General features: G+C 35.2%; 3 protein-coding genes across 9 annotated transcripts; 2 read left to right on the top strand and 1 right to left on the bottom strand.

The window, feature by feature from the left end:
- Positions 1-58: 58 nt before the first annotated feature.
- Positions 59-2,264, bottom strand: LOC110843805. 2 transcript variants are annotated; one of them, XM_022089847.2, is made up of 6 exons: positions 2,040-2,264; positions 1,494-1,960; positions 1,280-1,419; positions 1,077-1,204; positions 881-993; positions 59-794 (listed from the first exon to the last, which is right to left on the bottom strand). In XM_022089847.2, exons 2-6 carry the CDS (start codon positions 1,830-1,832, stop codon positions 750-752), a joined length of 765 nt encoding a protein of 254 aa, XP_021945539.1. In that variant the 5' UTR covers positions 1,833-1,960; positions 2,040-2,264; the 3' UTR covers positions 59-749. The 2 variants fall into 2 exon arrangements, with proteins under 2 accessions (XP_021945539.1, XP_021945538.1); XM_022089846.2 differs by having other exon boundaries at positions 1,494-2,073.
- A 2,814-nt stretch (positions 2,265-5,078) lies between these two features.
- Positions 5,079-12,009, top strand: LOC110844843. 6 transcript variants are annotated; one of them, XM_022091144.2, is made up of 12 exons: positions 5,092-5,309; positions 7,278-7,612; positions 7,689-7,867; positions 7,933-8,056; positions 8,122-8,284; positions 8,374-8,413; positions 8,502-8,546; positions 8,628-8,706; positions 8,849-9,637; positions 9,715-9,759; positions 9,831-9,982; positions 11,094-12,009. In XM_022091144.2, the coding sequence occupies exons 1-12, from the start codon at positions 5,280-5,282 to the stop codon at positions 11,147-11,149; spliced, it is 2,037 nt and encodes a 678-aa protein (XP_021946836.2). In that variant the 5' UTR covers positions 5,092-5,279; the 3' UTR covers positions 11,150-12,009. The 6 variants fall into 6 exon arrangements, 2 of the variants coding, with proteins under 2 accessions (XP_035704019.1, XP_021946836.2); XR_004834059.1 differs by having other exon boundaries at positions 5,095-5,309; positions 9,831-11,016; XR_004834060.1 differs by having other exon boundaries at positions 5,095-5,309; positions 7,045-7,612; positions 9,831-11,016.
- Positions 11,234-11,878, top strand: LOC118434237 (glucan 1,3-beta-glucosidase-like). Its single transcript, XM_035847174.1, has one exon. It carries the CDS (start codon positions 11,234-11,236, stop codon positions 11,876-11,878), a length of 645 nt encoding a protein of 214 aa, XP_035703067.1.
- Positions 12,010-12,177: the final 168 nt, after the last annotated feature.

Raw genomic sequence — 12,177 nt, 5'->3', positions numbered from 1 at the left:
AACAAAATATCCCTGTGAGAAAAATTTGCATAGAACAAGAAAATACGAGCAAACAGAATGTTCTACCTTATGTAATTTATTTACCAGTAATCAATTCAGCTTCTTTAACCTCATGACAATGTTGCAAAAATACAATCACACTACTGGTAAGTTTTAGCAAAATTTTAATTGCACATTATAGACTCGAGAATTTTAGTTATTGTCAGTACATTTGCAAGATTATATTTAGTCAGTTCAATCTCATATGGCATATTCCCTTACATCGTACCAATATTATTGCCCACTGAACCAAAATAGTCCATTATAGACCATGGACCAATTTATTGCGAGCTACGCTCCGTTGACTGCTTATCAAAATTTACAAAGAAACATTAGCTTAATGCAATACAGTGAAGCATTTTTATTATAGTTAAATAATGTAAATAAGAATTTTTGTTTCCTATGTCGCATCGACCAAATTATGATTAACTTTAAGAGTTAGGTAGATATTTGCATATGCATAAAATGAGGACATTATTAATATAGTAAACATCACAAAGACGCTTTCAAACACTAATTGAACCTAAAATCTTTAAACGCTTGACGAGTGTCACATTCATAAGAATTACGGTTAACTGAAACATCAGTTTAGGAACAAATCTCATTTTTTCTTGGTTACAATAAGTCTGACATATTTCAAATCCCTTGAGATGAAGTATCTCATGAATAGGTATAAGGTTTTCAAAAAGTTTTAATGCGCATACAGATGATCATATTTTGACTGTCTCCACATCAAAGAGAAAGGCTTCGCTTGCCTGCAATAAAATACATACACGTTTAACGTTATACTTAATAATTCATTAAAAATAAGTATATTTAGAAATAGTCATGTATGATTTACTCTGGATCTACCACAACAGGTCGCACGGCAAAATTGAATACTAACGAAAACGCACGTTATGAAAACAACCATCGAGCTGAATATCATAAACGAACAAATTATGCGTCCACCAACTGCAGATAAACATAAATAAAGAAAAAAAGTTCATACAAACCAAACCATTTTACAAATGTTCGAATCTGTATAATAAAAATACCTTCTGGATCATACACATCATCATGATAATCCCATCTACCATGCGTTAAGAGTGAAATACTCGCTAAAAGGGTAAGTATAACTGCAAACGAAGCCGAAGCTATCTGGAAACCCATTGCAGTGCCAAGGCTAAAAATAATAAGAACATTGTATATGTATGTAAACGTGTACATTTTCAGTCCACTTATGTATTTGAGCACTCACATACAACCAGCCGGAGACTTGACAGCCATAAGGGCCAATCCCGACCCCACCGAAAATATGAACAGAGGAGCCCATATGCCAATTCCAGTGTAGTCAACAACTTTAAAATATCCATTTGATGCAATCGCATATAAAAGTACCTAAAAAAAGAACACGTAAAATGACACTAGTCATTCGCACCAATGTGAAATATCTGTGAAAATTTAATTCATACTTGTGTCACAAGAATTACGCAGCAAGCCGTCATCTGAGCCCAGAGTAAGCGTTTTATGGTGGTCACATTTAGAAGCCGAAGAAAATATTCCGTCTCTGTCTCGAGAGCTCGAAGTCTGAGTCGCTGCTTCGGCATTGACGTTTGGTTCTGGTCATTGTTCAGCTTCGCTTGAGGTGTGGTTGCAGGTCGTACAATAATATTTTCAGGAACTGTGGGCACAAAATAATTCGGGTCGGAAGAAGCTTCAAACTGAAGTGGATCTGCCCCATTCGGGATTTTATGAGAAGTTGCTCCTTCTTCGTCCCCGATATTGTTAAACCTTCTGTACGAGCTATCCATAGTAATTCAGGAAAATGTTCAAATCCTTTGATGAAGTGTGGGTTTAATTCACATGGTTTTAACAGCCAACCAGCATTTGAATGTTTATATTTCGTTTTTCTCGTCTTATTTAGTTGTGTTGTGGATTCCTTATCAGAACAATTACATATTTACACAGTTTTGATAAAGAATGTATTGGTAAATATTTTTGAACTAAACTTCACCCACCTTGGTCTGGTTCTGTAACAGGCTCCAAGTAAAGCCAAGATCTTGACTTGTATTCAGCTGGAGGAGAAAAAAATCTTTAAACTCTGTATGCAAATACCAGCTCAAACTACATTACATAAACGTAATGACGTGCATAGTTTGAAATGTGCAAAAGTGGACGTGCTATAATGCATTTAATATTTGGTCTTAAAGATTCGCAGGATCTATAGCTAGCTAGAGGAAGATGCATGTTATATTTAACGGAGGATATGTACAAAGTTCAGTCTGAATAAAAAACAAGCCAGTGGTTTATTTATTTATTTAATGACGAGTTAAGTATATAGCATGTCTCTAAACACTGCACTGATTTTTATTTTTAATGGGCAATTTCATTTGTTTGGTGCATGCAAGTATATGCTACTGCATTAAATCGCTTTGGTTTACTCGCTGTACCAGGTTAAATTACGTGACCTATTATGTTCCTCAAATCACCAATTCCACAGAGATCGGTTTAGTCAATGTTGGAATTTTATATACAAAAAACTTCAAAAAAGTAAATAAAAGGGATGATTCGAAAAATAATGACACATAATGAGCTTAAATCTAGAGAGATTAGAGATTTCAATAGAGATTTGAGCCCAAACTTTAAATAGTGTATTTTAAGGCTTAATGTGCATTCAAAATTATGTTGCACATATGTACATACAATGCACATACATGAATAAATTATCATATGAGCAAACAAGTAACGTAGAGGTTAGGTAATCAATTAAATTATATTATTATTACTGCTAAATGAATGCTGCCTAATATTTACGAAATTGATGATGTACGCAGCATATTTAAGTTTGGCATCTTGGTCATGAATTGAAAGACCCTTAAGAAGAAGACTTTTCGCCGTCATCGCAATTTATTATCAACGATGTCCTGCGCTTTTCGAGGCTGCCCAACCAGTACTTGCAAAAGTGACATAGTTATTATGCATCAATTTTCCAGTATGCATATCCCCAAAAAAAAATCTTCAGATCAATTTCAAAAAGCAGTGCTCGGTCCCTCCTGACAAAAGTAATGTGAATCTAAGGTGAATCTAACTTCATATTAAGTACTTGCTCTATTTACATACAGCTACTTTCATGCAAAATTTCTGGTTTCTAAAACAATTTACAAAATTTAGTGCTGTTTGCCCCACCACTTAAATGACCCCTACAGGTCACCAAATACCGTGCCCATCTTTGAACTCATCTAGCACCTTGTCGAGAAACGCTTTTAAGACAAAATCGTAATAAACCCGTATGCGTCTGTTATTTTCTACAAAATTATATGCAAGTATTTCCACTTTGCATTAAGCGTTAAGCTTCAATACTTCGTATTACTTGACACAAAACTGTCCAAGTATTCACTAATCTTTCCCATTAACTAACCAGAGCAGGACCGTAGGAGGAGGAGTTCCTAGAAAAATTTTAAAATTTCAAACTTCATAGATACTAATGTTAATTTATTGTCCCACAAACTTGTAACACGTGTTTTTTGATAATTTCCCAGAGGAATATTGGTGGTTTCTAGTTGTTTACTCATCTGAATATTCATGTGAAACCGGTTCAATCTGCGATTAAAATTATGATCCGACAAATGACAACAACTCCTTAAAACATATATTAAGGTCAGCACCTGGAGACTGATTTGGCTTGCCCATTACTCAGGAGGAAAGCTTCAATGCTGCCTCTCCAGATTTAGATGTTCTTTGGATATGTTGTGATACCCGTTGAGGGAACAATGATTTCCAAGTGGTTAGATGCCATTCCACATTTTGTCCGCCACACCCACTCCACTCCAGGGTGCAAACATTATGAAAATCAAGCGCTCTTCAAAAATTAAATACCTAAATAAATAAATTAAAATTAAATAAATCACCAATCTTCAAGCGCTAATCTAATTGCATATGTTCTGATCTTGAAAATTCTTGCACTTTAGCCCAACGTAGTTATTTGATCAGATCCATTATCAAACTCGACAATTATAGTTTTGAAAATATTTTTGAAAATTTCCTGACCTTCCGAGAAATCAAAAGTTCAACCAAGTTGAGTTCCAGAAAACAAAACGAGTGTCTGGGAATGGTGCAAGAATTTTCAAAATCCGAGTAAAGTTGCTAATTTTAAATTGGATTATTGGCGACGGTTTGAACGAGTGAAAAGGAGGGTTTCTTCGTGTTTTTGCACATATGTTGAGTGGGTGTGGAGGGCACAATTGTAGCCATAGCATCAAAACACTTGGGGTTCTTGTTCACTCACATATCCAAAGGGCATCTAAATCTGTGAGGGGCAAGTAGGGAAGCTTTCCTCCTTAGAATTTTCATTAACTAGAATCTAGTGGGAACATTGGTTTTCAAGTGGGGGTGAAAGTTTTAATTACAAGAAGATTAATGTATTTGAAACAATAAAAATTTAATTGTGTGTCGTGTAATACGTTCCTAATTAATTAATCAGGTCGGCGTTAAAAATGGATTTGATACGCTATGAGCAACTTTTCAGGACAAAATAAATGTGTTAGTTTGGTTCCTCAAACTTGCCAAACCTGATATGTATCTACTATCAATAACCTGTTCATGAATACAACTTTCTAACGTGTTTTTTTATTTATCTCATGCAAACTTGTTATTATTGGAAAAGTTTAAAAACTTGTCGATAGAATTGCTCTGCAATATGTAGAACAATAATGGCGCATATCATTTGGCTCCTGATTCCATAAATACATAATATTGTAAAACATGAGTGTGCACAGTCTACAGTATATATGTACTGGTACGTATTTACAAACACAACTATGCAAAAATGGACTAATAATCAAATAATCAAATCCAATGCATGCTTATCTTATGCATATCTAAATAAACCAGTGTCGTCTCAAATCAGGGGCAATTGTGTCAATAATGTATTGCAAAGGGTTTGCATATACATTAAAAATGTATTCACTGTATAGAAAGGTTGCTAAGCGTATGAAGTATGTACATATGCATATGGATATACATATTAAATGACAATTTCCTTTGGGACTTACAAATTGAGACATAGTAAGTTCAACGTCTAATGCCGTTCTGTAGTTGTTCAGATTGATTCATTCAGAGGAAAGGAACCTGCCCTTACTTTTCCTTGTTAGAACTAACGAGTGGTTAAATTTGGCAGTGCATTTCATTAGAATATTGTTCGTTCTACGTAAGAAGTGGAGAATAAATTAGTGGTGCCAAGTACAGGAAAGTACAGCTCGATGCCTTGGGATTGGTTTATTGGAGTAAAAGTAAGTACTTATATTAAACGTAAAATAGTTTTATTGTCACATTCTTTTTAATAGTGACATTAGTTTAAAGTCTTCTTCTAAATTAGGCATAATTCACTCATGCAATTTGTATTTTATTCATTAGTTTAAAAGTTGCACTTTAGCTGTACTTGAATATCGAGTTTCGATTTAGCCTCAATAACTATGTTCAAATTTTGGAAAAGTTGCAGCAAAATTTACTCTGGAAAAGTTATTTAGCCCATAATTTAATTCAGTAATAACGAATGTCGATGGAATTAATAATCCTTTAAATTTCGTAGTGATAGAAAAGTGCGTATATGGGAACATATATGTACATAAGAATATGTACGCCTAATTGCTCAAAAAATATGTCCAAAAAACTTTGAGAAAGATTGTTGCCATAACCACACCAACTGAAATAGGAGAAATTTGTACTTTTCGACAGATTAAAAAAAATCAGTATGCAATTTGCAAAGATAGTTGCTAAATGACGTATTTTAGTATTTTTCATTTCCATACTTAAACCTAATAAACCGTTGCAAACGAAATGTAGCAAAGGGGTGAAAACACACGGAATTGTCTTTGTGGCACGCCCACAACGTCTTTCAGCACTTTCCCGTCATTGTCTCACATTACCCCACGTCTCATTTTGCCCCGTTTTGACACCCCCACCCGCGTAGTTCAAACGTACACGACAATACCTTTCAATAGGCACCCCACATGACAAAAGTCATTTTTTCGACATTCGACACCTCCCACACGGTCATGGAGTCGTCGCACGTCGAAATGATGGCGATTTCTGAAATCCCCGTCCAAAAATACGTCTAAAACGGTGGAAACAAAAAATTCGACACCTTTGACCGTTGGAGTCGTCATCGTGACGCCGTGACCTTACGACCTACAACGCCCATCTTCGAACTCATCCCGTCCCCAAAAATTAGAAACACGTTGGCGAAAACCGGATGTCGAAATTCGAATCCGTTCTAAAGTTATCGTGGATACGGACAGACAGACGGACAGACAGACAGACAGACAGACAGACGGACAGACAGACAGACAAGACATTTCCATAAAGGGGTTTTCACCCCTTAATAACCTATGCAATATAGCGTTACAGACTTTAAGGCTATCTTTGCGGATTATATTCGGTATGCCAAATTCAATAATTTGCCAAGCATAAAAGACTCCAAAAAACAAGCAAAGTCAAATTAACGAAAATAAGTACGTATATAGCTGTACTGTTTGGAACATTTTTTTTTACTTTCAAACCTGTTTTCAATGTCATGTTATCGTTTTGGGAAATGATTAAAATCATAAGAATGCAAAAAAAACATCTCATAAAAAACACTAGACTTCAACCAGTTTATTTAGTCTGACGCAAAATGTATGCTTTCATCATAAATAAGTATGTATGTACTAATAACTTTTTTAATACATGTTGATAGTTGAATTTCGCTACAAATTTGGTTAAAAAATAGAACCGTTCTTATGGCGCCGTTCCTAAATTACGTTACAGATTATCGCACCTTTTAGAAGTGGATATGCGTAACGCACAACCTAATTTTTGAACGATCTGTAACTTTCAAGATTTTCTATACGTTGTTTTAAAATAAAATGCACTTATTGTTTGCTAATGTGCATATGCTTGAGTTACGTAAAGATTTATGAAAGGCTGATAAATTTTGGTATATTTTAATATAATTTCAGCACATTTAGGAGCATGTTATTTTTGTAGGTCGATCAATGAAGAATTGGAAGCTAATCCACAAAAATTTACCCAGACGGAAAAATTTCAATTTTCAAAATATAATATTTAGGTGTCATTGAATTTTTAATTCTTGGGAGGCAAGCAATCGATAGCACAAATTCGATACATACTCACCATTTATGGTGAACAATATCCGTTAAAATATATACTATTCATCCTTCGGAGATATGTATACACATGAAGATTTTCATGCTTTTTAGATGCTTTACGAACCACACTACTTAAACACCGGGCCCTTCGTCATCGAAAGATTCGAAGGATTTCTGTTTGCTGAGAGCTTTAGAAAATTGCCACTATACTTGGAATCTTGGCAACATGATTGGCGTATCATCTGGTTTCGTTCAAGAGACAAAAGCGTGACAAATATTGAAAAATTATCTGAATTGAAGATCAGCTCTAACAGCTTACACACGTCCCAGTTCAGTCATCGTTATGATGCTAAACAAGAAAATTCTATTCTTTCCTCAGAAATCATGGACGAACTCCGTAGCGAATCGAATTCTTTTAGCAACATCGGCGAATTTATGCATTATGCGTAAGACACAGCGACCAATTCTATAATTCATATAGTGAGAAGCCCTTTGTAACCAATTTTTTCTCGATTTGCGTAGGAAAACTCGTAGTAATGAAATTGAGATGCAGAATAGAGACATTATTGGACTAAAATCTCTTATGAACTTTGTAGTAGACAATAAATCTCGTCAGCTTTATCTCACCCAACCTTTAACAAGTCCAGATTTGGAAGACCCTTTGCAGTTATTTGACAACCCGTTATGTCGCTTTGACGATGGTATAGCTTTCATTGAATTATATGCATAATTAATCATGTTTGTTAAATCCTCTATTTTTGAGAAGTTGATAACAATGATGTGAAATTACCAAAAATTCATGTTGGCCAATCTGGAGTAATTCTTCCTTTTCAATCCGAAGTTCACAACCTTGCCAGCATCAATATTTGTCATGCTGGATGCAAATCCTGGTTCGAGAAACTAGAGACAAATCATCACATTTTTAATATCAACTAAAATTTTTAATTTTATTCAGGATTATTATCCATCCGTCCTCTGCTCAAGAGTTTGTGAGAAGGGTTGCCCACTGCGTGTATCTAGATGGCGTTCCCCCAGAAGCATTTGATTGTTTCGTTAGAAATAAAAAGTATGCTGTGACATTACAACAATTAGACTTATGGAGAGTTCACTATACGTTGGTAAAATTATTAGTACAAATAACACTTTCATCTGCACGTTAGCTATTTCTCATTTGCATATGAGATGATATTTACTTTTACATACATAGATCTTCCAGGAAGAAGGTGATGTTGTAATAACGTTACCAGGTTTGCTTAAGAATAATTGTAGTGCTTATTTTGATGAATGCGAAAAAATAGTTAATTTAAAGGACACCAATTGTTCTTGGAATTCCAGGAGTAATACATGCATCATGTAATTTAACATTCTGCATTAGTAGCTGTAAGTCACAAAATTACAAACATATAGCATTTATACTCTCAATTTTTAACTTGATTTTAAAAATTACATCATGTTTCGTAGCAATGAATTTTCTTACGCTTGTTCGAGAAGATGCAGAAATTATACAGGAATCATACCAGAAGTGCATGTGTCACGAGAGGTACATAAGTTAAGACGAAACAATGGACGAATTTCTTACATCTTCTATGCAACGAGTATTGGTTTTCGCCAATACACGTTTGAACTTTTCCTGGAGAATCGAAATCTTTTGCCTAATTATTTTTAATGACTTGGTATTGCAGGCACGGTACTTGGATTAATGACATTCCTTCAAAAAGTAACCAAATGATTTGGGAGTGGATGTATTACGAATTAATCACAAAATCTCAAAATCATCCAAATACTAGTTCAAATATATCAAGCAAATCTCATGGCAATCCCATGCACAAAAATGTATCAATTCAAGAGTTAGAAGACCCCAACTGCACAACTTCACCATTAAATTCAATGTCCTCATGTCCCTCCAACTATTTTAGTGGTGACAAAATACCAGGTCATTGCCACAACACGGCATGGACAAAATGGAGTAGTAAACTCTGTTCGATAGGAGACGATTTATGCGAGAGAAGTGACCTTCAGCAAGAATACCAGAAAATATGCGCAGAAATCCAAGAGTTTTGTATTCAAGTGGATAATTTTGCGGTGAAACGCTCTGAACCAGACATGGTCGAAATAGAACCTGCAATACACCTGACCGAAATAGGTCAGATGAGTAGTGCCCAAAATTCTGTCCGAAATAATAATAACGATACAGTTGTATTCAAATCTTCACAACATGAACCCTTTCCAATCTCCGAGGAAAATGCAACACCACGACATGAAGAAATTGTAACGATTGAGACGGCAGAAATTTCTCCATTAGCGATAAAACATGAATTGAGGCCGCATGAAATTTATCAGAATCAGAATCTCAAACCAGAAACAACTGCGAAGCAGATCTCAATGCAACGCTTAACAAAGTACAACTGTCCCCAATGCTCTAGGCAATTAAGCAGCAAAGCTCACCTTCAACGGCATATGTACCTCAAACAGTTCAGTTCAAATCAAATAAAGTGTAAAAACTTAAAATCTGAAAATTTGTTTCACCATAAAATTTCAAATTTTTCAGCTCCCCAGAAGACATATCCGTGCAATGTCCAATTTGCTTGAAAATGTATAACTGAATTGTAATGTGAGTATAATTCATGACTCATTTTAATTCAAATACTTATGCATAATCCTTAGATTTAAAAACGACGTGAGCCTCCAGCGGCACCGGCGCCCAATGTCTACTCGTCCATCTCGAAGAAGGAACTTGTGCAGAGGACTCACTGAACGAATCAAAGATGACAATCGATTACGGTGCCCGATTTGCGGACAATTGTTCGTGCAAAAAAGTGGGTATAACAGACACTTTAAAAATAAGCACAAGCAGGGTACAAAAGTTGAGTCTAAAATTGATTAGGACTCAATTTTGAAACTTAAATTTAAAAATCCTGTAAAATAAAATTGTAGATAATAAATTAGTAAGACTGTTGTATGCAGTATTCATAAGCCATCTTTGATTCGGAGAATTTGTTTATCATTCATCAAATAGTTGCTTATTCGTGGTACAGATCCGGGAAATTTGTATACGTTATCTACGAAATAAAATGATTTCGCAGAATACCGAATTACTTATATAGAGGTTTGTACATATGTATGTATCAATGATTTACTCATTAAATGTTTTTGCACGACCACTGTTTTATTATTTTGAACATGTGCGTAAGCAAAATACATATGGCTGTTTGTCCAAAATATGGTCATCTGTCAAGTATTTAATTTATTTTTATAGCTTGTTTTTAGAAACTCCTGCACATATATGTGCAATGTAATCTATGTACATACACACACATACATACATATGTACATATGTACACATTTAGAACTTTATATTGAGCTTTTACTCCATAGTTGAGTACGGCAATATTGACTATTTCTTGGTAAGCCATTAATGTCATTATTAATGATACTTTTGTCAGTTAGTCATGCATACTTACATATTTACAGATAAATTTTGTTTGAAAACATTTTACCTCACCTTTATAAAGACCAATTTTGATGAATAATTTGTAGAATCTGCAGAATTTGCAACTTAGGAACTTACTAAACTTAACTCCTTAACATATTTCCCAAATATATGACACACAAACCATGGGTATCTTTACATTCACAGTACTATTAGTGGTAGCTCTTACAGATATATTTTCCATACAATTGACCACTGCTCAAAGTATTAATTACTTCGGCGTAGCATTTTCCCCTTATGTGAAGAAAGGACCTCCGTATCCCTACTGGGATAGCTATACATTGGCAGAAATTAAGCAAATGTTGCGCATCATCCTTACAAAACACAACTCCATAAGTACATACGGAATGGGTGTAGCAAGTAACGAGAAAAATCTTAATTGGTCGAGTGTGCATAATGTAAAACAATAATAATCTGTGTCTTTAACTACTTTACAGGTTATAACAATGGCAAGCCATGGGACAAATGCGATAGCAATGCTCTCATAGCTTGAGCAGCTTCAGAAATCAATCGTGACTACAACTCGGTGGTTATCTCGGTTTCTCAGGGTATCAACCAGCTTGAAGATGCCAACTTAATGAATCGGGAAATCAACAATGCATTTTCGGCAGCTCAAGAAGCCAACTCGGTGAAGCCTGGGACTGTGTGGGGTCTCACCTTTACAAATGAATACGTAACAAATGCACAAACTGGGAATAGGGTTTTGAAAATGATTCAAGACAACAAGGCTCGGGCACAAGGTTTAAGGCTCAGTGTGGGCACCAGAGTCAATATCTGTCGCCAAATATGGGGCGGAGAAAACCAAGCTGTTTTGATAAATATTGCGAAATCATCGGATTTTATCATGTGCAATCTCTATCCTGGGCCTGGAGCCAATAATCCGGATCGAGCAGTGCAGGAAATATCCGACGCTTATTACTCCGCAAGAGATGGATTCTGGCGTTACAACAAGAACATTGAGGTAATTATTGGCGAAACAGGATGGGCGTCTGAAGGTGCAACTTTTAACAATGCGGTTAACACGATTGAAAATGAACGAAAATTTTGGGAAGGGATGAAAAACTGGGCGCAAACCAATCGTGTCAAAGTTCAAATGTTTGAAGCCTTCGATGAACCATGGAAAACAAATGGAGAAGGAGAAAAACACTTTGGGTGGTGGAATCGACCCAACAATAATGAGGGAAGGTATATCGAAAAGGCTACTGGGAAAGTGTTTACCTGACAAGTTAAAATTATATCTACAATACGTGGTAATATGTATGTACATAGCTGCATAATTTTTAAATAAAATTCTCTATTTGCAAGTAAAATTACATAACATGTACAGAATAAAGAAGAATTTAGAAGTATAAACAATTGTTGCTCGCTTCTTTATTTCTTGAAATATTTCAGAGATAAGTTACATACTTTCATATTGCATCGTCTTAGGATTAACCCTACATATTCCGTTAGTATTGACGGTATGAGCTGATCCATATTATATTAACAATTTTGTCTGGCCCAGGTCATCATGTTATAAAG

Source organism: Folsomia candida, unplaced genomic scaffold, assembly GCF_002217175.1.
Source record: "Folsomia candida strain VU population unplaced genomic scaffold, ASM221717v1 Fcan01_Sc002, whole genome shotgun sequence".
NCBI classification, from domain to species: domain Eukaryota; kingdom Metazoa; phylum Arthropoda; class Collembola; order Entomobryomorpha; family Isotomidae; genus Folsomia; species Folsomia candida.
The sequence above is the reverse complement of the archived record's forward strand: the minus strand, read 5'-3'. Positions and strand labels throughout refer to the sequence as shown.

What these genes read in the sequence shown, in the direction of transcription:
- LOC110843805 (XM_022089847.2), bottom strand. Translation starts at nt 1,832, where the DNA reads ATGGATAGCTCGTACAGAAGGTTTAACAATATCGGGGACGAAGAAGGA. An exon ending in AAGTCTCCGGCTGGTTGTAT is followed by an intron (nt 1,205 to 1,279) that starts GTGAGTGCTCAA and finishes TATTATTTTTAG; the next exon opens with CCTTGGCACTGCAATGGGTT. An exon ending in CCTGTTGTGGTAGATCCAGA is followed by an intron (nt 795 to 880) that starts GTAAATCATACA and finishes ATTTTATTGCAG; the next exon opens with GCAAGCGAAGCCTTTCTCTT.
- LOC110844843 (XM_022091144.2), top strand. Translation starts at nt 5,280, where the DNA reads ATGCCTTGGGATTGGTTTATTGGAGTAAAA. An exon ending in GTTATGTCGCTTTGACGATG is followed by an intron (nt 7,868 to 7,932) that starts GTATAGCTTTCA and finishes ATTTTTGAGAAG; the next exon opens with TTGATAACAATGATGTGAAA. An exon ending in AACATTCTGCATTAGTAGCT is followed by an intron (nt 8,547 to 8,627) that starts GTAAGTCACAAA and finishes CATGTTTCGTAG; the next exon opens with CAATGAATTTTCTTACGCTT.
- LOC118434237 (XM_035847174.1), top strand. Translation starts at nt 11,234, where the DNA reads ATGAATCGGGAAATCAACAATGCATTTTCGGCAGCTCAAGAAGCCAAC.